This window comes from Ammospiza nelsoni, chromosome 3, assembly GCF_027579445.1.
Source record: "Ammospiza nelsoni isolate bAmmNel1 chromosome 3, bAmmNel1.pri, whole genome shotgun sequence".
Classification (NCBI taxonomy): Eukaryota; Metazoa; Chordata; class Aves; order Passeriformes; family Passerellidae; genus Ammospiza; species Ammospiza nelsoni.
The window spans coordinates 104,168,070-104,194,595 of record NC_080635.1 but is presented as its reverse complement, the minus strand read 5'-3'; the positions used below and the strand labels follow the sequence as shown (position 1 = coordinate 104,194,595).

Below are 26,526 nucleotides of genomic sequence, written 5' to 3'. Positions count from 1 at the left end.
GACATGGTGCCTAAAGGAGGCTGTGACCCTGTGGGGACCTGCGCTGGAGCAGGCTTCTGGCAGGGCCTGCAGACCTGTGGAGAGAGGAGCCCACACTGGAGCAGGCTTGCTGGCAGGACATGGGAGACTCACTGGAGCAGCCTCTTCCTGAAGGGATACACTCCATGTGAGGGATCCCACACAGGAGCAGGGTTTGAGGAACTCCAGCCTGTGGGGGACACTCCAATTGGAGCAGTTCATGGAGGACTGTCTCCCATGGCATTCCCTCCAATGCTGCAGCAGGGAAAGAGTGTGAGGAGCTCTCCTGCTGAGGAGGAAGGAACAACAGACACAATGTGTGATGAGCTGACCACAGCCCCCATTTCCAGTCCCCCTGCATCACTGGAGGGGAAGCAGGTAGAGAATTCAGGAGTGAAGTTAAGCCCAAAAAGAAAGGAGAGTTGGGGAAAAGATGGTTTTAAAATGTTGTTTTATTTCTCATCATTCACTCTGATTTGATTGGTAATAAATTTCTTTTCCCCAAGTCAAGACTGTTCTGCTGTCACAGTAATTGCTGAGAGATTTATCTCTTCTCCTTGTCTACACTCACAAACCTTGAGGAATGTTTCTTCTCCCCTGTCCAACTGCAGAGAGGAGTGACAGAGGGGCTTTTGTGGGCACCTGGTGGACAGCCAGGGTCAGCCCACCCCCAGAGTATCACTGTACTTATATTCAGGCATTGGTGGCTGGTGACAGACACTAGGAAATAGCAATTTGTATCTGATATAACTTCTATTCTGACTATTTATAGCAATCACATTTATTTCTTACTATTTTTCTGAAGTGAAAATGATCAGTGTCAGGTTTGGCTGTACTGTTTTTACTGCAGAAGAAATAAATAATTCAGTTGGCATTTCTAAAAATATAATTAGTTGATGAGTCAGAGAAGAATTTAATTTTCCTAAATGTTAAGGCTGGAAGACTAGGATTATCATGATCAGTGTGTCTGACCTGTGACTCTCTCATGTCTTAGGAGGCTGCCTGGTAATTCCTGCATCACTTTGTAATTAAGATGCATGATCCTTCAGAGGAGACTGAATAAAGGGCCCAAACTACATTCTTGAGATGTGCTGAATGTAATATCATACAAACAAACAAAAGGTACCCCACAGACAAGCCTGAATATTGTGATTAATCATTTTAATTTAAAAATTTTAGACCATTAACATTTACTTATCTCTGATATCTCAGTGAGATTTTTAGAACATCATACATAACTGTGAACCACTATGTTTTGTGTGTACATATATATATTTATGTATATAAGGCAATGAAGCATATTCTATTTATGGGAATTTAAGCCTTACCAAGAACCTGTGTCAGCCACGGGAGATGTGTAAATAGAAAAGGAAGCAGCTGGGATAAAATGAAAAAACATAAACTAATCAAACTCTAGACTGCAGTAAAAGCTGCCATGAAAGAAGAAAATAAAAACCAAAAATTAACACCACATAGAGCAAAAGATCAATATTTTATCGACTGACAACACACTGCTGTGTAGTCATTGGTCAGTCATTATCCATATTGATTTTATGCCACTGCACTTTGGCTCTGGCTTAGCCATACACACATATTCTTCCTTTTTTTCCACTTTTCTACCTAAAATAATGGCTGTCTTCAATATGAATAAAGGTCACTCAAGTCAGCCAAATAACTCTATGCACTCCAGGTCAGAGTCTGAAGAAGAATGACTTATGGGCACCCGAGATGAGGACTCAGACGCTGCTGGACAGGGCAGAACCTGCCATTCCAACATCACTGCTCCGTCCACAATGGCACTGCAACACACACTGTGGAAGAAGGGGCAGATAGATGTTTGTAACTCAGTTCTGGATGACCTTTAACAGTAGATATTTGAGTGCTGGAGCTCAGCAAGCAGATATAAAGGCTGGCTACTTGGAAACTAAGGTCCTGTACTGCAAGCAAAAGCTGCCTGGCTTGCAATGACAATTACTAATTCTTGACATACTGTTAAAAAACACATGTGGCTAATGGTGAAATTAATCAGGAATTGGTTCTGGAGAGTGGATAGCCTGCTGTCCACATGAAGGAATTTACAAGCAGGAATTTACATGAAGGAATTTACAAGGAATTTACAAGGAATGAACTGTGAATCAAAGACCAAGCAGGTAAGGTCCTTAACAGGGCTTCAATTGCTGGCAAAGCAGTTTTGAATGAAGGAAAGTATGAGGTTAAATAGACCATTAAGAGTTGGGTCTTCAGTCAACTAATAAAAAAGTATATTTTAGGCCTGTATTGAAGGTATAGCAAAAACAGAGGAAACAAAGTCTTAAAGCATATTCATTATGGGAAAATGTACATCAGCACTATTAAATCTTGGGCTTTCCTTACCTCTTGCAGTAGCTGAAAATATGGGTTTATTTATGTTCTAGAGCAGCTATGACTAAAGAATTAAGTACAGTTACCCAGTTTTGGGAAAGGGCCTACACTTTAGTGTTTTGGGTGACTTCTTTGGGTAGCAATCCCAGTAAGGGAAGGAAAGTGACCTTTTTTCTATTGAATTGGCCCATGGAATGGGCCTTTCTGACTGCACTCCTCAATGTGAAAGCATCTCCTACTCACAATTTCTGTCTGCCTTGTCAGCATCTTTTTTGCCCAAAGTATGGAAGAATATAATATTTACAAGGTGTTCTCTTCAATGTTATGATCCAAGAGAAAAATGCTTGTTCCCAGCTTTCTGTAGGAAGATCTGCATCTGTGAGTCAGTGCTAATGCCTCATCATTATTCATATGCCAAACAGACGCTTCACAATCCTTCTTGATTCAGAGGTGATAAAAGATAAATTTTTAAGCTTCTAACAGCAGAGTGCAGTGTGTTACAAGGAAAACATACTGGAGTTAGGCTTAAAATATATACAAATCTTTTCTGCATTGTTTTATTAACCAGTATGGGGCAGTTGTTTAATTTTTGTTTATAAGAAATTGAGAATTATGATGATGTTAAACTCCTGTTGGAAAGTTACTTGAGTGACTAAATAACTCTAGTACCTTCTATCTGGTTTTCTTACAGCAGACCAATGAACTACCTTGCTACAGAGTGAGAATACTGCAGCTGTACAGCTTTCCACAGAACTATGAAGCAGAGCCACATTTGTGGCAAAGGATGTCATCCTGCCGAGTGAGGAATTCCTGGCCCACCAGGGAAACAGAGCATTTTGTGCAGCTAAAGCATTCCCCGTGCCACTGGCGCTCCTCAAATGAGATGTATTTGGCACCTCCCAGAGCTGAAAGAGAGTATGAAAAAAAAAAAAGAATATCTGAATCCAGTATTTCTGGTTCAGTAATGCAACAGTTGACTTTCTGATGTGTGATCAGGTTGTCATTCATACAGTGAACGGGAAAATGAACAAAAATTCATAGTGTGAAATGTTCTTTATTGGCTGAATTTAAAAATATCTTTAAAATTTAAACAGTGGGAAGTATTTCAAGAAAAGCCACAAGTCACTTGCTTGCATATCCCATTATGAGATCTGAACACAGTGGGTTTATCATAATGTCCATTCAGGTTTGCTGATCTTCCCAACAAACTCTCGTGGAAATTATTTGCCATATTTGCATAGTTTCTGTACAACTCTGAATGAAATTTAATAATTAAGTTTCTTCGAGATGGATTCATTTGGAAATTACCAGAGAATGGGATTCCTAGCAAAATTATCTGAAATAAAATCTTGAAGACTGGGGGAATTTGAATAGTTTTGATGCGCTTTTTTTTGCTGTTGTTTTGTGGTTTTGGTATTTTTTAAGTCATGCACATGGGATTGGGTATTCAATGATTTCATTGTCCAATGACATGTGCAGCATGCTCCTGTAAGAATCAGGAATTACTTTTCAACAGCTGACTCCACACATAATAGGATTAAAGTGCAGAGCACCAGCAAATGCTCTCAGAAAACTCCAACTATCATAGGCCAGTGACACACATGTCTAAATATAAATCATATATAAGTATACGAGGATTCATGAAACAGAGTTCTGCTGCATTTGGCAAGCTTTCTAATTTGACAGGTGTGCCTTACCAGCAGGCAGTTAATCTGTGTTCAGTTTGATCACATTTGCATTTAAAAACAAAATCACAGAGGGGCTTGTGTGTACTGTCCTGGGAAGAGCAAAAAAAAGCACTTTTTAAAATATTCTTAAGGAGGAATTTTCTACAGAAAACACTACATCAAACAATGCCTTTGGGCCCATAAAACCATTCCGCATCTCTTAGGGAACATGTGTGATCAGTATGTCCTAGCAAGACACAGAGAGAATCTCTCTGATAGTTAACTCCTTCAGTCCTCATTATGATGGGAATAATTTTAATGTTTTTTTCCTAAAGTGAAAGTCTTTGAGTGGAGACTGATGATTCATTTGTGTCTGCTTCCCTCTAGAAGACGAGACTCACCTGCAATAGGTTTCTTGCAAGCAGCACACTTCTTGGCATGAAATTTGCTGAAACAGTCTACACAGTATGGGTACTCATCTTTGGAAATGAATCTTTGTCCAGACAGCTGAGTGTTACACACAGCACACACAAAGCATTCTTTATGCCAAGGCTGGTCATGGTAGGCCACTCCTCCAGAAGTTATAACCTAATACATAGACAAACAAGGGCAGAGCAAAGAAACAAAGGTGTGGATCATGAAGGATTGTCCAGTCCTTCATAAGTACTTCCATTTGTTTTCTGTCTTCCAACATGCACAAGAGAAGAAAGTGTGGTCACATCAACTTTTTTTCATCTGGATTATCCATTTAACTAATCTGCAGTTGAATTCCATACGTTACTGGTTTGTTATTTTCAATTTTCTATCACAATACAACCTCATAATTTGTAATAAGTGCGTTATCTTTAAATGAAATTTTTCTATTACACTGTAGCTAAGTGTTTAGAATCAGGCATGCTCTCAGAAGAGAAATTCTCAGTGATAGGCAGTGGGTGAGAGAACTGATGCTGAGATAATAGTTAATCTCCAGCCAGTATTTTGCTGTCTCTCAAGTGCAACAATATTTTAAATAGGAAGACAGTAAAGAAACAGAAGTAAAACAGAAAGGTGAGCTACACAGTCAGCAGAAGAAAAAAAATCAGGTTTATCAGTGTCATCAACTTCTCTTGGCCAGCAATACACTCACAGCTCTGCACTGGTTATTTCTGAAGTGGGAAATTTCCAGTTGTTCTGTGGCTCCCATATGTGTGGCAAGGAGCTGGTTTCACAGAATTTGTGAGAGACTGTACAGAGAAATTTCTATAAAGATGAGCTGTAAGATAGTGTTTCTACTATCAAGTCACACGCATGACAGAGAATTAATGAATGAGTGAATGAATGAATGAATAATGTTGGAACAGGAGGAGAAAAAGTTGAAGAAACTTAAGTAAAAAATAGTGGTATCATCAAATTTCCCTGGAGAATACAGCTTCAGGAAAATCAAGAATAATATGGGCTCATGTCAAGCAATGAAGAGATTTAAATATTTTCCAATCCCTTTAACATTCCAGTTTTGGGCTATTTTGTGGTTACGTTTGCTTTAGCATTAAAATCTAAAATTTGCTGACAAAAATTCAAGATTCAGTTTGGCAATTTAATATATTTGGGCTCAATTCTCATGCATGGGAATTGATGCAATTTTCAGAAATAAAATGGCTTTAGCTAATATGTAGGGGGACTATTTGCATTCCTGGAATTTTAAAGAAGCAAATCCTGATTATTTCATGTAGGTGGTGCTAATATCAATGCCTGTAATAAACATTGAGCATAATTACTATAATTGCTATGTGTTCATTTAATGCAAGTTAAAGGCTAGATGTAAAGACTTGGGAATATATAAAAGCACTTTCTGAAGTTTAGCTACTGAAGAAAAAAGTAGGCAGCATATTTTCCTGAAATTAAAAGCTTTTGTTAGAGGTAGAGATTTACAGGTAATCATTACATAACTACAGGAAATTATAAGTTATTTGATGAAGTGGAAAAAAAAAAGCTTCCAGAGTGCTGCAGGTACTAAAGAATAAGTAAAATTCTGCCCTAAAAAACAGCTTAAAACATTTCCCTAGAGGAAAATATCACACTAAAATAGTGTGATGCTTTGAGTATTTTCATCAACAAGAGACAATCTTAAAACATAAGAAATCAAGGGAGGGAAGAATTGATTTATCTGTGCTTGGGGGAAAGAAGAAATCAAATCAAGGTTTCTGGTACCCACAAGGGTATCATCACATACTGCATCAGTGGGACTCCTGACTGGTGTTATCACAATTGAATGTTACTTGATCTGCTAATTGGCTGATACATTTCAAGAAAAAATAGCCAAGATTGTGGATGATTTGCTCAGTTCAGGTGGCTAATTATGCATATGAATACATCTGAAAAACAATGGAAAGAGAGGCATGTTTACAAAGGCAAAATCAGGAAAGAAGGGTTTTATATAACTTTCCATTTAACCTTTGCTAAAAATCACAATCAATAACTAAAGAAACCCAAGGTATTTGTTTGCAAATAAGATTATTTCAGATATAATCAGTCTTATATTAACAAGAGTGGACAGCAGACAGTGCCACAGTTGCCTTTCAGTGTCCAGTGTCAGTGGGAAGATCCTGATCTTACTCTTAGCTCACCACACGTTTCACGTGATCCAGCCCTTTCTCCCATGAGCAATATTGCCTCACTAGGGCATTATTTGCATTGTGTGTTTAATTACCTTTTTGCAAGCATAGCAATGGTGAGCAAATTGCTTCTCAAAACAGGGCACACAGTAATTCTCATTGTCTTTGGTGATTAATGGTTTTGTTCCCAATGGTTGCTGACAATACTGGCAAACAAAACAGGATTCATGCCAGGAGCTTCCCTGAAATTCCATTTTACGTGAACCTGAAAAAAACCAAAATGAACAATCCTCTCAGATATAGCCTTGTAATATAGGTTTTAAATGTTGGGAATGCTCTTGTTTTTGAACCTTCTAGCTCAGCATCAGATAACCCAAGAAAACATCTTCAAATTAATAGAGCTTGTAAGAATGCACTTGAAATTTCAAGAACACATTCAGTGCCATATATTCATCTGCCAAAAGATGTGCTGAATTGCCTAAGCTGTGATTTTTCGAGTTCTTATATGAATTTTTGGGGTTTTTTTTTGATTATGCTTAAATTGCTCAGTTTCTCTCAAACCAGCCAACTCAGTGATAATGTTCAGGTACACAGCAATTTTATTAATTAGAAATTAATTTGTTGGATGTTTAGTACATTTATTATTGTCCTGTCTTCTATCTTTCTTAAACTAAGGCTCCTTCACTTATAAATGCATTATTTATATTAATCAGCTTAAATTGGCAACTTTCTAAAAGTAAATATTTTTTCTGTGATAGAACACTGCCTTCTGTGATACTACACTGCCTTCTCCTATAGCTCACCATTTCTGTCCTAGACCAGCAATTCTTTAAACATATTTAACTACATGCTTTTGATACAGCACAAGGACAGAAAGCTGCTCAGTTAAATGTTTGTCAAAGGAGTCTCAGAGCTTTTATCTCTGTGTACAGGTGTCCAATCTTGATATAAAAACATAAGTGTAAGATATGCACATATATCTGGGAGCAGCTTTTCCAGTGGATCTCCATCGTCAGCTTCCTATCTGTAGGTAGGTAAGACTGCACAGAGAGGTGCAAGGTGCTTTTCCATCCTTTCCACATGAGGAAGAGGATTGCTGCTATATCTGATTAATCCCACTGTGCCTGTTTCCTGAAATGTGGGGCCAGTGGAGAAACTGCTGGCTGTATTTAGACACAAAAGGTTTGCAGCTTCATCCCAGTGATCAGAAGGCAATTTCACTGTCTTTCACCACCAGGTCTTTTCAACACAGAGCTAGCAAGTTGATGAGAAGGAAGTCAATGATATAGAGACTGGCTGGCATTCCCACGCCTCTGTTGCAGTGTTTCTCATACCTTCGGGCACTTGCTGCAAGGATTTACACTCTGTGACAAAACAAGCAGCATGGATTTATACCAGAAGATAATGATGCAAACCTGAGTGTATTCTGGCATTTTTTTTACCAAATCTAGTGAGGTGTGCCTATTTGACAATATTTTTGTAAACTATGTACAATTTAGGCGGTTTATAATCCATTAAATGAACACAACTGTATTTTTACAATATTTGTTTCCATTAATGCAGATTTTTACTTGTAATGAAAAGGAAACAAACTGTAAAAATCCAAATTAGTGTTATAAGTTGAATACAACCTGAGTAATCTAGTACCAATAGTAAGACTATAATTTTGCACAGCCTGGATCTTACTGTTCGGCATTAAGATATACTGAAAAATAAAATTCCAACGTCACTGCCAAATTTACTGACGTTCTCTGTTCCAAAAGCTAGGGACCCACTTTCCCAAGCAAGCAGCTTCCTTTTGCAACAAATGGTGCTGTGGCTTCTCTCAGATGCCTGTGAAGAGGCAGCTTTTGGGTCATACTCTGCTGTAAGAGCTTTACTGATGTGGTAGAAATGAAAAGTCTAGAGTGGGTCCTGAACAGATAGAATCAAAAGCTGAGAAGCAGTTTAGTGTGAAGTGCAGAATTTTCAAGAGTGCTAATGGCAGGAAGTAGGCCTATTGTAAACATGCACAATATTGTAAAATGGACTTGTATTCCTTTCAGTAAAAATGCTGCTAATGATTTGAAAGCATATTGTCATGTTTTGACAATTTAAATAAAACATATTTCTGAGTGAAAGCACTAGTATAAAGAACACAAGCACAGGGTCTGTTCAATGTGGAAAACATGCAGATGACTTGTCTAATGTGGCACTTGTGCTCACAATACCTCAGTTTGTCTTCCTATGCTGACAACGGGATCTGCTTCCTAAGAACTGCAACAAAATCAAGGACATCACATGAACACATTTTGCCCTGCATTGAACTCTTAATATTTTTATAAGGATTCATAAGACCTGTCAGTGGTAGATCAGAAGTGTCTGCCTGCCTTCTCTCCACTGCAGTGGTAGATCAGAAGTGTCTGCCTGCCTTCTCTCCACTGATGGGAGAATGCTACTCATAAAGGAAGAGTAGTCACCTCCAAGCTGTTCTGAAAGTCAAGGACCTCATAGCTTGGTTATTCCAGAGGAGGGTATCATTAAAAATGTGGTTCCATTTCTCAGTAAAGGGCCCCTGTTATCTTACCAGGCATAATGGTCTTCTGGCAGTGAAAACATTTGGATGAATACTCATCAGAGTAGCACTCAGTACACAGCAAGACCTCATCCTTGGCAGCAAATGGTTTCTCCACGAGTGAGCGACTGCACTTGGCACACCTGAAGCACCCCTCATGCCAGTGGCGGCCTTTGTAGGCCAGATCCTTGGAGAAAGTAACTTCATGTTAGTGAAAACATTTATTTACAGTGCTTTTATCCTTCTACTCCTTCCAGAACTAAAACAAAAAAGTAAAAGCATTGCAGTGGTGGATCCAACCAGAAGTGTGCTCAGGAAAGGTGCAGGTGCTCAATGTCACTGTTGTGACATTGTGACTTTTGTGACGTTGTGACTGTTGTGTAGATCTCTTTCAGAGGCCATTGGGAGCTGCTTTGGCAGAATGTCCTTCCTTATGTAACACAGAGGTATGTTTTTATTGGAAGAATCATGTTATATATTACAGGTGTCTTTCAAGGGGAAACAAGTGATCAACATTTTTTATGTGCACAGACCACTGGAGAGGAAGCCCATATTCTATAGAATTTGAAGTGAACCTTATGTATTTTCAATGTTACTATTTCTTCTTCCAGTTGACATGACATAATTCTAATAGCTGTCAGAAAACAAGCAATTAAAATCTCATTGAGAACAAAATGATTGTTAGTAATATTTTAAAAAATCATTGCTTTTGTTTACATCTGACATAAATCCTCCTGAAAGCTTGACAGAAAAAAGTTTAAGAGTAAGTGGGCTTAAGGGTTGAAAGAGCTAACAATATATATGTATATGAAAGAGCTTAACGATATATATGTGTGAGATCCTGACTAAGAATTCAAAAAAAGACCAAACAGCAGATTTAATTTTCCCACAGTTAGAAAAGCAAGGGAAAAATGCACCTCCAAAAAACCTTCCCAGCTTAAAAAATGAACCCTTCCAGGGCTCTTTTATAAGTAAGAAACACAAAAGGGCACAAATCCAATCTCATTGTTCTCCTTGATCATGCCCCTGCCTTTTAAAGAGCTAAAAATAAAAGAAATGCCATGCTTGGTTTCAGGAGGTGCTGAGCACATAGCATTTTCATTTGCTTTAGTTAGCACTCTGAACCTTGCAGGAACCAGGCTGTCAGCCCGGAGCAGCCCCAGGCAAGGACTGGGTGAGGAGGAGAGGAAAACACCAAGCTCTGTCCCCTTGGCAGAGGTGAGACAATCAGCTGTAGATCTCTGTGTGCCACTTTTCTAGATGTCTCTAGCCAGGTGCACTCCTTTGTCTGCTTTTTTCTCCTATTTTTTCCTTCCACTCAGTCCAAAGACCTGGCTTTTTGTTTATGATCTTCAACAATAGTAATCTTGTCACTGATTTAATTTTTGATTTTAAAGGTGAAATTAAGTGAACTCAAAGCATGTGCTCTCCTGTTGAATCTGACGGGTGCCACATGTTTACCCACACTGTGAGTGAAATGCTGATGAGACTTTGAGGAGTGTCTTCATCCAAATCAGCATTTCCCTTGGATGATTCCTGTATGCACACTATGTACCTTGATGTGATTGGGCTGGGAAAGCCTTCCAAGAGGTTTATTTCAATATCTTTGTGTCCTTTTATTTCTAAGGAACATAGGCAAAGAGAACATGGGGAGAAGGTGGCCAGTACACACTGGACTTGGCAAAACAAATGCCTTTTGATAGGTTTCATTTGACCTTAAAATTCAATGTCAAGTATACATCCTCTAAATTGAAGTATGGGGTACTAGAAACCCTGTCAAAGACCACAGAGGAAATTGAATTATTAATTAGTTTTGTAAAAAATGGAGAGGTGAAAGGAAAGACAAGGTCAGAAACACTACCACTGATACACCACCTGTGAGATGAGCAAGGTAAGCACGGAATTAAACAGAAATAAAAAACCCCTCATTTCCAAAAGAGGGAGAATATGCAAACTATAAACATGTTGTCTTCTCAGCTTGGCATCTGCTTGTCAACACCTACAGTAAAAGCAATTTATTCAATGCTCAAAATATTTTTTCAATGAGCACGTCTCAGAAATTCCAAGGTGTCAATCAACCTGATACACTGAATTACACCCCCCACCCTATCACCCCCCAGCACTGTGCAGCCTCTGCAGCCAGTGGGTGGCTGGAGGTGAAGGATGTAGCCCAGCTGAGGTCCACACAGCCTTGCTGTGTGCTTGGGGTATATGCACGTGCAGATTTCCTCATCTTTGACCCCAGAGCTTTCCTATTCAGGGAAAACAGCACTGTTTCACTCTGCTCTGTGGGGATGTACAACAGCTATGCTTAAGTCTCTTCAGTGATACAGGGATATGCAAAGGGGTGGGTGTCACATCTACCACTAAAGAAATTGGATTTGTGTATAATTTAACAAGGAACAAAAAGAGCAAGCCAAATCTGTACCTTGGAGCTGCACTCAATGGGCAGCTTGCACTCTTGGCAGGGGTTGGCGTACAGGCTGTCGTAACACGGGACGCAGTAAGCGTTCTCACCCCTTAGTGCATATTTCCTGCCACGCAGAGACTGCAGGCAGAAATGGCAGTCTGTGTGGCTGCTGGTCATCCTGCTGGGGCCCTCCACGTGCTCTGCAAAAGATGGGAAAATTGGGCAATTCAGTGCGTGATGCTTGCTCAAATACTAAGTAACGCCGCATTACGTGTGGAAGTTGGACAGGCATTTCCTGGTCATTTGCAGGGCCCTGGATTTCTTAATGCTGGCTTGTTCAACAGTAAAATGGTAGCCTTTAACAACACATACTGTGAATTGTATCACCTACATGATGGGGAGCAAGAGGGCTGCTTCAGCTTATTCTAACACTGTTTCAGGTCAGACACCTGAAAATGAAGCCAACTTCACATTCTCTGTGTAAAACTACTGGCATTATGAGCATTATGTACTGGATTCCGAGATATGGTTCATGCAGATATTGGGTAATGGAGATAGAAGCAATAATTCAGAAATGAAACCAACTGAGGAGTTAAAAGGCCGAAGAGAAGAGGCAGGAACTTTGTAGTGTGTTCCTGACTTTCTCTTGATACTCCTGTCCTTCTGCTTGTTCCTTTCTTTTCTAAATACCCTCACATCTACCTGACCCAATGGAAGGAAGGCAAGGGACTCCAGGATATATGACTGTTTTTTGCATTATCCCAACTGTGCTGCTAATATTTGGTGGCATTGTAAGGTCGCACAAATTCCCCTGGACAGCAATAGAGTGAAATATAAAGAAAAATAGACTAAACAATAAGTCAAGCAAAATCAGAACTCAAAGAAAGCTTTCCTTGTTGTTATTGGAAAAGATTGTTTTTTCTTACATATTTCTTTATTTCTATATCAGATTCCACATTGGCAGTACCAAAATAACGTGAAATAATTTATATTTCTGTGCCAGACAAGTGCAGGAAATACCACAAATCTATTGAGAGTCACTTGTATGAATTTCCCATCCTTCAGTTTTTCAGGCTAAAGAGGCTTGGACAAGCATCCAAACCTTGGCTTCTTATAGATCTGCAATTGTGAATGTTTTAAGGATTGTGGAGATGAAGCCCTATTTCAGTCTTCTTATTTCTGGTTGGATCATCATCACTTTGCTAAAATTGGGTCTTGATTCTTGGAAATGATGGAAGAAGAAACCAAAAAGTTCACAGTGAAGCAACCCCAAAAACATCTGCTGAGCTCATTGGGTTGCACTCTTCATTAAACTCAAAGGGTGCAGCTGTAGCCAGCACCAGCAATCATGAATTTTAGAGGAGTTGAAAATGGCTGGGAAAGGTCTCCTAAAGTATCCTAAAATATCTCTCACATATCAGTGACTTCGGGCAGCTGAAATTTTTGCACTTTGAAAAACAGGGCAAATTAGTTCCTCTTAACCAGATGCATAGCTTGAGAGTAAGGAAGAACATACAGAGGACAATATTTGAGGGAGTTCTTAGCCATGACAAAGCCTCCATCTAGTCCACTCAGAGTTACACCCTCATACTTTGTTTTTATGCACTCACTGACTGTCTTATACCCATGGTTGAGCTTTAAAAAGGCATAAAATCTTTTTCTGGGTTTTTACTTCAGTAAGCTCTTAACCAAAATGGTTGTTTGAGCTGTGACAAAAAAACAATTACTGCAGGTTTCCACTGGCACCAGTGCATAAGATCAGGCATTTATTAATTAATCTTTTCTGGGACGTGTAGTAGTAAAACACTGGAAAGGGGGTAGGGAGCAAGGCTGTCATACTAATTTCAGACCAAAAGTAATGACTTGATTGGAAAATTCGTTGCTCCTGTAAATTGAAAATCTTTAGAGTTGAATTGATATATTTTATTTCCTACTACCCTTAATATTACTACACTCTGTCAGCCAAGACAGGGTGTAGTAAGGAAATAAAATAATCTGGAACTCAGATCAGTGGGAAACATGCTTTCTTAAAATATTTCTGATGTGTTTTATGTGATATCCTTGGAAAAATAATATAACAGGGCTTGAATCAGGACTTCCATTTCCTTAAGATCAAACAGAGATTTGAATGTGTAACAAAAAAAACCATTTATATGAGAAAATTACATCCATCAGCTTGTACATTTACAGAACATGACATATAAAACCAGGCAGAGCTCAGTGCATTTAATGCACAATCACAGTCATGACCAAAGCCAAGGTTAAGTTTTGCGCATTTTGCTCTTTGTGGGGGAAGAAGTATAAACTGGTGTCTAAGGACACAATCAAGGAGTGTTTGTGGTTAACTGTGCTCCATAGTCAAGGTCAGGCTTGAAACTGGGTTTCAGAGGATTTTTATTTATTTTTTTAGTGGGAATTAAAGTAATGAACTGCCTTGGAGGATAACCCTGAGTGAACCACTGTTCTGATGCCCTCCCTGCTGGATCAGTACTCCTGATTCCTGACAGAGCTTCATCTCAGCCTAAAAGTGGCAACAGCAAAATCCAAACAGGGTATTCATGAAAAGTTTTGTTACTTATAGAGCATTTTTGTTGCCCAAAGCTCTCCAACAAATATCTGTAGAAACATCTGTCCCGTATCTGTAGAAACATCTCTGTTTTTCATTCTAATGAATGTCAATCAGGTTTTAAGTTATCAAAAACTACATTCCAAGTAATTTTCTTTAAAAAGTGATTCTCTTTATTATTACTTTTTTCCCCCAGGAAGTCAGTCTGTCCCAGGAAGCCCAGGCTGTGTGCACAAATAAGACCCACTAATGTAATACTTGAGAACTACTGAATATGCAATGCTATTTTCCTCCTAAACCCCTATATGGATATTGGAGCAAAGTGCTATTAGTCCTGTTCTACAGATGACAGTTGTTGCTTGAGGACTTAATAAAGTACCCCCAAGAACGGAGTCAAAGCTTGAGAGTGTCCTTGGGCTGCTTCTCTAGTAAAATGCTCAAGTTGTCCCAAACTTTTCTTCAGACAGTCTTCAGAGTTTGACCATGAATCATCATAAAAGACCATGTTTGGGAATGAAGCAGCAATGGTGAGCAAAAGAATGAAGATTTTTTGCAAACCTTTTGGCAAAAGTATGGATAACCTTTGAGAACTACTTTTGCCATTAGAAAATGCAACAAAAGGGCGAATCTCGTCTCTCCCAGCACCGCTTATCCTTGCTCCAATAAATAAGTAATGGTACGAGGGCCACGCAGTGAAGTAGAATGTTTTTCTTGTGCTTTGATCCTAATCTCTAGAGAAATATGTTTACTTTAAGTTTGCTGGAAGCTAGACTTTGTGTTTTGAAGGTCAGCTAAGAAATCTCTGGAGATCTGATGTTATTCACTCTCATGGAATGAAACGCTGACTCCAGCATTCCAGCTGCTAACTCGACTCCTAGGCACAGGGAAAGACTGCAATGTTGCCATTCCTTGGGAAAAGATGATTTTATTATTTAAATTGGAACATCTTAAATTGGAAGCTAAATACTGTTGATTTTTATGTACCTAGTCAGCAGGGGTATGAGGTATCATTTTTAATGTTAAGAATATTCCAAGGAGGCGCAGAGAGATGTTGCCAAGGACGTGAGGATATTGTAATTGGAGTCCCTGGGGTCAGATTTGAGAATGCAGCAGTTTCATGGACTGAATGATAAAAGAGATGAAAATACAAAAAAGAGAGCTGGCTAGTCAGCCTGCTGTTAAAGCAGATTGAGATAGAATTTACCTACAGCAAATTAGGACAGGGACTTTCTGGAGAGTCAAATTATTTCCCATAAAATGCAGAGGACTAGAAGATTTCCAGTGAAGAAAGCTGTAAGAACATGGTTGTGAAGTTGTGAATCCTGATAGACATGGAACCATCAGGAAAAGAATGCTTTTTTCCTCACTGGAGTCAAAAAGCAGAGCCAGAAGGTTCATATATGTTTCAATAATTAATCTTTATGTTTTCTATAAATATATGTTAATCTCCCTCACACATACAAAAATAAAAAACCCAGAAACATTTGTACTACTTAGAAATCAATTAGTATATACATATGGATGTAGATATTTACATATAGATAAAAATGTTCTATCTTTCACTTTGTGGAAATTCTAATAGACTATTTCTCAATCTAAATATACCTGCCATTGAACTTCATCATCTTTTTCTTTAAGAACATACAGTTATTGGAAAAAGTCTTCTTCTTAGAGAGGCATAAAGGAAAAAAACAGATGGGAAAAAAAATCCTTTCAATAGCAGTGAAGGATAAGAAAAACAATTTGATATTTTATGATATCAAAGCTGCCCTGCATCCCTGCAAGCTGCCCTAGGCATTGTTCATTTTCAGGTAAGTGCATGTTTTAATCTTCTAATGCTATTTTCCTTATTTGCATGAATTTTCTGGCTTCATTTTCCCTATTTCTATTTTTGTCTCATGCATTTACATATATTAAAGGTTCTGTAATATTTGCTTTTCTAAAAATAGTTAGAGAAGCAATAGGAACTGGGGGCATGTATTACAGATCAAGTCAAGCCAAGAACCTACAGGAAAGAAGACACAGATACTAACTCTGAACTATCTTATCTCTGTGGCACAGGACAGTAATACAGCACCAGGTTCTGGAAGCATCTGAGTGAGTGCAGAGCTCTCACTGCTGAAATTCTCCTTTAAGCAGCCAGGACAGATGCCACAAGTGACACTGTTTTGGTGGGGTATGAAGGCAAAGCACATATTTTAGAGGTTGGTCTGGTAATTTGTACTGAATTGTACTGTGTTTACACACCCCTGACTACAAGTAAAAAGGGCAAGAGCTATGGCTTAACTAGGGAATCAAGCATCTCAGGAATTTTGTAATTTTTTCCTTAATTGGTATTGCTGTCTGCTTTGTTTACACCGCACAAACTCAAATGGTGCAGTCATCTAAATTCTTCCTTTTTTTTCTCTTCTGAAATAATTTAACCCACATTTTTACAGGTTTTCACACAGTCTAGTAGAGCCACAGTTTTCTCCTGTGTCATTATGGAGCTCATTCCTTTCTGACTACTGTCAAATGTATGAATAAAATGAAGTGATGAAATAAGTCAGCTGTTGTAACTTTCAATGTAAAATCCTGTCATTATTCTTAGTTGTATTTCCCATATTGACAGAGTGGCTCCCACAGCAAACTGGCAGATGACACCAGAATGGGAGGAGAGGCTGATACACCACATGGATGTGCTGTTATCCAGAGGGACCTCCCAAAACTGGAGGAGTGGGGTGACAGGATGCTCATGAGGTTCAGCAGGGGGAGTTGCCAGGTGATGGACCACAGAAAATTTATCACTGCTGAATGGCAAAAGAGGGAGGGTAAAAGTATCCAAAAACCCTCAGTATTCTTTTATGGGCACTGGAATAGGAGTGGGGGCATTCTCATAACAACAAAATTGGTCTCTTGTAAATGCTTGTTCTTTCCAAGTACCCTTTTCTTGCATTGACACTCACCTACAATCCATGATTAGGGAATCATGAATGATACTTCAAAAAGTGTTTCAATAAACAGAAAGTGGAAATTTCAAATGAAAACATGCACTGAAGTCCTGATCTGAAACTACCACCAGTGAGTTCATTCCTATTGTGCAAATCAACTAGACCAGGCTGCTCAATGCCCCATCCAATCTGGCTGTGAAAAGTTCCAGGGTGGGGCATCCATAATTTTTCTGTGCAACCTGTTCCAGTGCCCAACCCCTTCACAGTGAAGAATTTCTTCCTATTATAAATTTCTTTCTACTATTAATTTCCCATCTTTCAGTTTGTACCCATTAGTCCTTGTCCTATCCCTACAGTTCCTGATGAGGAGTCCCTCTCCAGCTTCCCCTAGGCCCCCTTTGGGTACTAGTAGGGAGCAGCATCAGAGGAGCACTTTGGAACCATCTCTGCTAGAACAGCATCTGCACAAAATGCCTGCACAGCTGGGCAGAAAGCCCCAAGGACACAGCAGCACCTCAGCCATACTCTGACAGCACCTGGCAGGGAAACACCTCCCTGAAGTGACACAAGCCAAGAAACGATACCTGTTGTACAAGGGTGAGTGGAGCGTCCCGAGGTCACTGATCAAAACAGCCTTGCCACTAACAAGAAGTAACAGAACTTCAACAGGGAATGCTGATTCTGAAAGTAATCTTTAAGATCTTAATGGAAAAAAAATGCAATTTTTCATCTTTGCAGGTATCCTAGCTGTAGACACCAGATTTCCCTACCCTTAAGTTTTATTTCAGGAATACCAAGGTGGATGAAGATTACTCTGTTGTGTGAGAAGGGGTGCATCACATGAATTACAATAATTTTTTTTTTAAATAACTGCAACTGTCTACACAGCACAGCTTTTTCTAGAAGGGCTATTTAAAAGCCTGTGACCTACTTAGAACTGCTTTAAGAAATAAAATGAACAAAAATATAAAGATCATCAGCAGCAGCATTGTTAGCAACAAGCTAAAATTGGAAAAGATTTTCATTACCCAATTTAAAAAGAGAAATGCTTGCTTCCCCAAACCCAAACAGAAATCCCCCAAATGATAATCAAGCATCTGCTGCAGTGGTTTTTCGTCTTATCTCCAGCTGTGCTATGTCAACCTGACCTAATTTCCTGAGGAAAAATATAAACTGAGAAGTGGCACTCTTTTAATAAAAGGATGACACCTTATCAAAATGAAGCAAATCGAAAATGTTCTAGTCTCAGCCTTGTTAAGAGATGGTGATGAGTTAGATGGCATTGCAGCTTAGGAAAAGTAAAGTCTACTGTCAGTAGTGTTGGTACGCAAGATCTCTACTTCAATTATCATTGTTTCCAGGTATTTTGGTTTGCAGGCCAAATATTCCACAGGCCAGTTTTGCTGCTTGCAGTGCTCCCTCAGGCTTGGCTGGCACCTTCTTATCAAGCTCATCTCTGAAAATAGGGGTGATGTGGCTCTGCAGAGAAGCCCTAGGCTGCTTATTACACCAACAGGAATCACTGTTTGTAAAGCCACTGCTGCACAGTCTAAGAAATGCTGGCCACTGCCACTGTAACACTGCAAATGTCTTCCCATGATATGTGAGGTGTTTGGGGTGACCACTGCTGTGTCACTCTCCAATCCTTCCCAAGGGAAAACAGGCTTCAGGATGGGCAATTCCAAGAGGCAGGATCAAGAAATAATGGAATGTTCTGGGTTGGAAGGGACCTTAAAGATCACCTATTTCCAACCCCCTGCCATGGGCAGGGACCCCTCCCAGGGGACCAGGCTGCTCAGAGCCCCATCCAGCCGGGCCCCATCCACACCGTCAGGGTGGAACATCCACAGCTTCTCTAGGCAGCAAGGAGAGAAGGGCTAAGCAGAAACATTGAAGAGAGCTAGAAACAGCCTGATCTCTACCTATGACTCTGGAATTTTGATGACAACACAGTAGGTATGGTTATGATATTTAGCATTAATGATGCTCTGCAGTTGCACTGTTTTTGGAATACAGAGATATCATAATAACAATAGAAGCATAATAAAGTACATATGCATATATTGTATCTGCTGGGTAGACAGACCGTGAAGCATACAAGCTGGTAAAGAAAATCTGAAAGAAGTGTCACTCTTTGTATTCTACCATTTTTACAGTAATGAACTGGTTATATGATGTAACTGAGACAGATGGCGAGAAAGGTCTCTAGGAGAGCTCATAACAACCAACCAACATGAAAATGTGCTCTGGGTACTCTTTAACAGACTTGTTTCCCTTCCTTCTGCTCCCTCTAAGTGTTACATGACCACCTGCTGTGTCTTCTCTTACAACAGATCACTTGGAACACTGACATCTATTTGCAAATTTATGTAACTGAATAATTTATCTCAATTCACTAATGTCAAATTAGGTGATTTAATATTTTCTGGATTAGGGTTTAATTCTGCAGTTTAGGGTTGGTGTGCTATTATCTATTGGGCAGTGCTGTGCACAATTCTGTTTTGAAGCGTCAGCATCTGCGCTATGGTTGCTGTTACAAAATAGCGCAATTCAGCTGTGTGTGCATACCACCAGTGATGTGGAATTATAGCAGGGTGGCTTTTTGCTTTTAATTCCTGCCCTGGGTGCCTTAAACACACTGTGGACAGGAAAGCCTTATTAGTTTATCTACATAGGTGCATCAGGGACAGGCTGCTCCCTTTTGGGCTAGGGAAAAAAATATTAAATATTCAGATATACACATTCTTTTACATCATATTCCACATTCACTGTTGATAGTTACCCAGCACATTTCATTCTAGCACAGACAAAGGATATATGTATATTCACAATGTACAAACACTTTCAGAATTGGTCTCCCAAAAGGAATTTTGAAGGCAGAGAACATTTTTAGGAGAACCCTTTTAGGACTGGGGCTGGTAGAAAAAAGTACATCAAGTGGCTTTTTGTTTGTCCTCTACCAGGGAGGAAAAATAACAGTGTCACTAGGACAAATATAGGAAAAAAATGTTGGTGTTTTTCCTATTTTTGCTCTTTAAATATGTGGCTTTGTGCATCATCCATTAAGCAGGCAAAAAATGTTACTTAAAGACCTCTGGAGTCTCGAGCAGTTGAGTAGATAATGTGCTGTCAACCACGACAGGGGATAACATGGCATTGACTCAGATTTATCTTAATCCTCACATCCTGTGGCAGCAACAACACCCAGTCCTTACAGAGGCTCAGCCCTGGGTTCCCACCAGTGACATTTGCCCCCTGCTTGAAGCCTTTGTGACTCTTGCATTACCTGTTCTGCCTTCTTGGGAGATAAAATCTGCAGAACAATTATGTGACTGGGTATCCTAACATTTCCCTCAATTCTTAAAGTCTCTGCACCACACATTAAACATTTTCTACTTAAAATACTCTAGAAGTCACTATGATTTAAAATTAGTAGATCATGGTATTCTGTTTTTCTTTATTATGATGTGAGGTTACTGACCTTTCAGTAACTGCCCTGCTGGGATTTTTGTAATGTCCTGATATATGTGAAAAAGTCTTTTTTGCTGTTGTTTTGTTTTTGGCACCATGACTTCAGAGTGAATTTCTTTCTGTGATTATAAATACACACCATCTAAAAATTGGTTCCAGTCTAGGATTGACCTTATCTGATTGAAGAAAAATTAAGGCTAAAGTTTATCTGAACACCCAAGACAGTCAACATTTGCTTCAGACAAATAAACCCCACCACTAAGTCTTAGAATGCTGGAGGAAATTTGGCAAGAATGAAGAAATTCCTCTCTAACATTAAGGAACATTTTAAGAACATGTAATTTAACTCAAGGATATTGTGGAACAGTGAGTCCACTGATACCAGCAGAGTCTGGTTGATGTGAACTTATTCTAGTGACAATGTGAAGAGTGTAGCCACAACCATCTTTGCAAACCTTGAATGGATTTGATTGGTTTTGGTAGAGGATGGTGCTCAGAGACCATAATTCTGACCAGCTGTGGTGAAAAAGGTTCATCTGAGGAGGGGGAGAGTAGAACACAGTGGCAGAAACTGCACCAAGCTACAAACACAATCCAAAGCCTTTCTGCTAATTTGTGTAAAATTTATTAAAAGTTTTCAGTGAAATGTCTAAGCTAGTGATCAAACAAATTAAGAATTCTGCTACCGTATTTTTTAAAAATCTAACAAAACCAGTCTGTTTGGGCTTTTAATTTGAAATATTTCTCAATGTTCTTCAACTTTCAAGCACTAAACTAAACAAAGATTGCCAATTGGAAGACCAGCATGAAATAATTTTTACTCTAAACATTTTTTCCCATGCAAGTTAGATTTTTGAACTCTAATTATGCCACAGTTTTGCACGTTTTAGTACATAAATGAATCATGATGTGGCTGAATTTCAAACCTGAAGAGCTCACTTGAGAAAGACTGAACTTGATAAGCAAGTTTAAGCCCAGTACTGTTATGGGCTTCTGATAAATAGAATTAAACCTAAACCTTTGAGGTATTTTACGGCTCTCCTTTCAAAGGTTTCAGAATGCTTTTCTAACAACAGTAATAAAGTAATCCAAAAACACATTTGTGAGTTACTTTTCTTCAGAAAAGATTAATACTTGTCAAAGCAAAGTAATTGAATTCCTCAAGGTCAGGGAGCAAACCTTTGTGAGTGGGAACAAAAGAAGCCATTCACTGCACCTCTGCCATGAGATGGGTCTGCTCATCAGGCTGTATCCATGTCACTGGCCTGGGATAGTTAAAAGCAGTGCGCAAAGGTTGCCAACTGGTCAGTTCCCAGTGCTAGAGGTAGAAAACACTTCCAAATTTAGCCAAAGCAATAAAATGTTCCAGTTGCGCACTTTGCGGTTGTCCTTTATGACTCTGAGGTTATGATGAATATTCTTATGCAAAATCTTCTGTCAACAACTACACCATCCTCTGGCACTTGGCCATTCTTGCTATTAATTCTGCAACCTATGCACAAAGACACATTACAGGGAGATTAACATTTTTCTGGCTGATAAAGCCTCTCAAGTGTGAGGCCAGCGACCAGCTAGGACAGCCTGTTCAGATCCATTACCCACACAACGCTGAGATGCGCAAGAATTAACCAGTCCTCTTACATGGACCTTGAACAAATTCAAAGGCAACCATAGCTGGGAAGAAAAGTAGCACACTAGCATGGATGAAGGAGAATCAAAAAAACCTCTTAAGTTTAAGAAAGGGGAAAAAGTAGGGACCATAGCTGACACGTACTATATGGCAACAGGGAATGGGGATATTCACAAAAACTAGTTTAACCTGGTGAAGCTAATGAGTAAGGCACCTTTTTTAGCTAAAGGACAGATATAAATTCCTCTCCAGGGTGACTTCTAGCAGAAATTAAACTTAGCCATCATTGTGAAGGAACTAAGGCAGTGTAGCTTCCCTTTGTGAGTCTTGTCCTTCCCTTTTATCTCTGCTACAGAATTTCTGTCACGGGGTGTTATTAATTTGTTTTCTTGGAGTCATGTTTGCATATTTCCACAAAAATGTCCTTACTTGATCCCTCTTACATTTTACAGGAAAACACAAATGCATGAAACAAGGAGCTCACAGCCTCCTTTCTCATAAGAGCTGCATGCCCCGTTCTCAAAAGAATGAGTTCAGCTACAGCAGCCCAAGTGGAGCATCAGCAGCATTTCACTACACCAGCTTCCAAACATAGGGCTCTAGAGATTTTAACAGAACAGTTGAACTAGAAATGATTAATTTATGAGCATCGTTTACCCTAAATTGGCAGGGAAGTGTGGAGTAAAACTCTGCTTGGATTTACTCTCCAGGCAATCTAAAAGCCTTGACAACACCTCGAGCTTGAGCCAGCAGGAGGGCTGCTCCTTCCAACAGGTTTGGAATTTCACCCTCTGATTTTGGGCTTGATGTTTGGAAGCATGCTGATTAAAATATTTTTTCTGTCTGTCCCTGGTTAGGTAATACTGAAAGTTTTTAACTGTTCTTTCAAGAAATAAAATTCTGGTAGGGAAAAGAAATGAAAAAAACTGGGATTATTGGTACGAAGCTGATGGAACATGTCTTACTATATCAACCAAAAAATACACACTTTATTAATTATGACTGCCTGCAAATAATTTGGAGACAGCATACAACAGAATCTCTTTCAAGCAGCTTTTGAATTCATTTTTCTTTAAGCCTACAAGTTAGTTAGTATCATCTCAATATTCTACCAGTTAAATACCCTTGAGTCAGTGACTTCCCTGCAGTAAAATTACATGAGTTGACCATCAGCAATCTGTAACAATGTTAATGTATCAAATCCACTATAGTTTCTTCTGTTACTGTACAAATAACAACTTGTTGCACAAAGAGAAGAAAAATATTAACACAAAGAAAAAAAAGGCATCTGAAACTTAATTTCTAAATGTAAATTCAAAAAAATTATGATCCTAAAAATAAAGATAACCCCAAGTGTCTTATGGAGGGAAAATTTGGAGATGATAATTGTTTACAGCAATATTTTGATTTCTTATAAAAGCCAGCTTGGAAACTGTTTTACTTCCAAAATCAAGAACAATCCACATTAGGTGTTAAAAGCACTCGTGCTAGAAACAAATGACTTGACAGAAAAGACACAACCTAGAATTTTTTCTTGCAAAAGCAAATGAAATCTTGCTAGGAGATAAAAATGTAATGGGAAAAAGCACATTAATTTTTTGTTGGATGGTTCTTTGGGGTAAACAAAACTCATCCTCATCTCTTTACAAAGGAAACCCAGACAATCTTTCCACAAATTAGTGGGTGAGCCAATTACTACAATGGAAAGAATTAATAAAAAATTATTTAATTTTTTTTAAAAACTCTATCTCTTTAGGTACACACCATTAAAAACATAATATATATGTGGAAGTCTGCATCTGATTTATTCAGCAGTTTTCTGAGGAAAAACTTCCTGCATGCTTGCTCAAAACATTAAATTAAGTACCTTCTATACTAACAAGTTTAAAGCTTATCAGATGAAGGAATAATGGAAAAAAGCCTCAATACTCACATTTAGTTTTCAGCTGCTTCTCTCGGTAACTTGCGCAGTAAAATAAAGGAAGAAATAATTACACGTCTTCACAGAAACAAGCATCCATCAAGTCCAAAAGAAACAGCACACTTTGCCAGAGCTATTTGAGGGTCCCATCCGAATTTGCCTGGATGGGGGAAGGCTGAGGGTCAGTTTGTTTCCCTTAGACCTCATGACATGCAAATATGTGGCTGCCTCACCACTGAATCAAATCATTCTTTGACATGCTGTGTTTACAAATGGCAAATGCATACCATGTAGGAGGTTCTTAAAGGAACATATTTCTGAGACTTCTCAAAAGGAAAAAGGCATTTCTGTTAAAAAACAAAACTATTCAGTGCAAGGGCAAAAAGAAAGATGGAACATTATTCATCCCCAGATACACACTAGTTCAAGCATAATGCATTCAAAAGACATCATGTGGGCTTGTAAATCAGAAAAGAAAAAGAAAAGTTGTAATTACTGAAGTCTGATTGTTGTGTACAGGAAACTATCTCAGGGGAGGGGGGTGGGGGGCAGGAAAAAAACCTCCTCCAGTTTCAGGAAAGACGTTCAGGGACACAGTAGAACTCAAAATTCTGACATGGCTGAAGCATTTTCTGGGCTGTTACCATTTGCTGCTTTCCACCAGGTGGGAAGGTGCTCACAAGGATTACCATCAGCGTGGCAGCAATGGACTCCTCTAAGCTCTTTCTCAATATTTCCCAGTATTTCTGGCTTTTGAGTCACAGCCTCCTCCTCTACTTTCTGCTTGGGCCCAACAGGGGCCAGCTCTCACAGACAGGCTCCAGCATGCACAGAGCATTCAGAGGTCCTTGTACTTTGCATATGATTCTATGCAGACCCTTAACCAAGTGCAGCTGAAAGTCAGGATATTGTGTCCATTTAAAAAAGCAGGCTGAGGTTAGGCAGAGTTAAGAAAGGATGGCTGCTTGTGGTATGAACCACAACTGACCTCAAGGCAGATTTTTCCACAACCAAGAGCCAATAGATCTGAATCACTCGGTCTACAACATCAAGTGGGTGGGAGCTGTTCAGCATCATAGACAGAAGAAAGATGGAAATGTTTGAATGGTTTAAATATGTATTACGTTATCTTAGTACTTTGGTAAAATTGCCAAATCTGGACATGTTCTGGAGGTTATCTGTGTCTAGATAGTGTCTCACAGTTAAAACTGATCCTCTAACTACTATTGCCAAGACCTGATGATCTCTGCTCGTAGTCTTGTTAAACCTCTCCAGACATGCAGTCGTTACTTAAACAAGACTGATCTCTTTCCTCCTGTTTTAATTTGTTCTACAAGTTTTATTTATACCAAGGACCTTTAATTTCAAGCCTGTGATTTTAGCAGATTGAGGAGAGAGAGGACCAGTTAGGTGTGAATTTGAGTCTAGAATGAGAATCATAGTTTTCTCTTGCCTTCCTTCCAGAAAGAAAAAAACCCAATAGTACAGTTCTTAACCAAGTACCTTTTCAAGTTCATAAATCAGATCCAGACAGAAGTATTTCTCAAGCAGATCTGTTGAGAGAGCTAATGACACTTAGAAATACTAACACAGTATGTTCTTGCCATCAAGGACAGAAGTTCAGACACATCCTATTGCACATCACTTTTCTTATGATTCAAAGACTACCCTCAAACTTGTCTAAGCTGTAGATAGAGATAAGAACTATATTAATAGAAGACAGGCCCAGAGGAACTTCTAAAACAGAATCAGGGTTTTCCCTAACAGGTACAAATTATGTACAAATGAGGAGGTCAGCAAAATCCTATTATTTCTTCAGACTATCAATTAGATGATGTCCCTTGCAGCTCCTGCAGCACTTCTTGACCTTTCTGAAATACAAAGCAGCTTATTTTATCTGTCTCCAAACAAGATCTGTCTTGACCTAGCTTCCTTTTCATGTTGAAAGTTTGGGAAATTCATCAAGCAAATGATGGTTCTCCTTAAACTACTCAGGTTACTTGTTCCAATTTAGAATATTCATTGCTTAAAGAACAAAACCTCAGAGATCACATTCCTTAACAATTCCTAAAGACCTTGTTTTCCTGACAAAATTACTTTTCTTTCTCTTTCAGCAGATACAATTCTGTATCATTGAATTTCCAAATCAAGAAAAAATACCTGGGACAATTTTCCAACCATGTCTCCTTGAGTTTTGCTGGTAGCCAGAAGACATCTCTGAACTGTTTCCATTCTATCTACTTCAAAGTAGATACAATGGAACCGTTTCCATTCTATCTACTTTAAAGAATCTATTTTTTAAATCCTTCTTATAATATAGGCTGGAATATAGCAAGTTGAACACATGATAAAATAAATTCTGCAGTAAGTTGATTATTATACCAAACAAAAACACAGGGACACTCAG

At 39.0% G+C, this 26,526-nt stretch overlaps 1 protein-coding gene across 1 annotated transcript; it reads right to left on the bottom strand.

The window, feature by feature from the left end:
• Positions 1–493: 493 nt before the first annotated feature.
• On the bottom strand, positions 494–26,484 carry FHL5 (four and a half LIM domains 5). The gene is made up of 6 exons (XM_059467646.1): positions 24,132–26,484; positions 11,620–11,801; positions 9,204–9,378; positions 6,733–6,902; positions 4,448–4,634; positions 494–3,284 (listed from the first exon to the last, which is right to left on the bottom strand). The coding sequence occupies exons 2-6, from the start codon at positions 11,776–11,778 to the stop codon at positions 3,133–3,135; spliced, it is 843 nt and encodes a 280-aa protein (XP_059323629.1). The 5' UTR covers positions 11,779–11,801; positions 24,132–26,484; the 3' UTR covers positions 494–3,132.
• Between the last annotated feature and the right edge of the window lie 42 nt (positions 26,485–26,526).

What these genes read in the sequence shown, in the direction of transcription:
- FHL5 (XM_059467646.1), bottom strand. Translation starts at nt 11,778, where the DNA reads ATGACCAGCAGCCACACAGACTGCCATTTCTGCCTGCAGTCTCTGCGT. An exon ending in CCAGAAGACCATTATGCCTG is followed by an intron (nt 6,903 to 9,203) that starts GTAAGATAACAG and finishes GGTTTTTTTCAG; the next exon opens with GTTCACGTAAAATGGAATTT. An exon ending in TTGCAAGAAACCTATTGCAG is followed by an intron (nt 3,285 to 4,447) that starts GTGAGTCTCGTC and finishes ACTCTCTTTCAG; the next exon opens with CTCTGGGAGGTGCCAAATAC.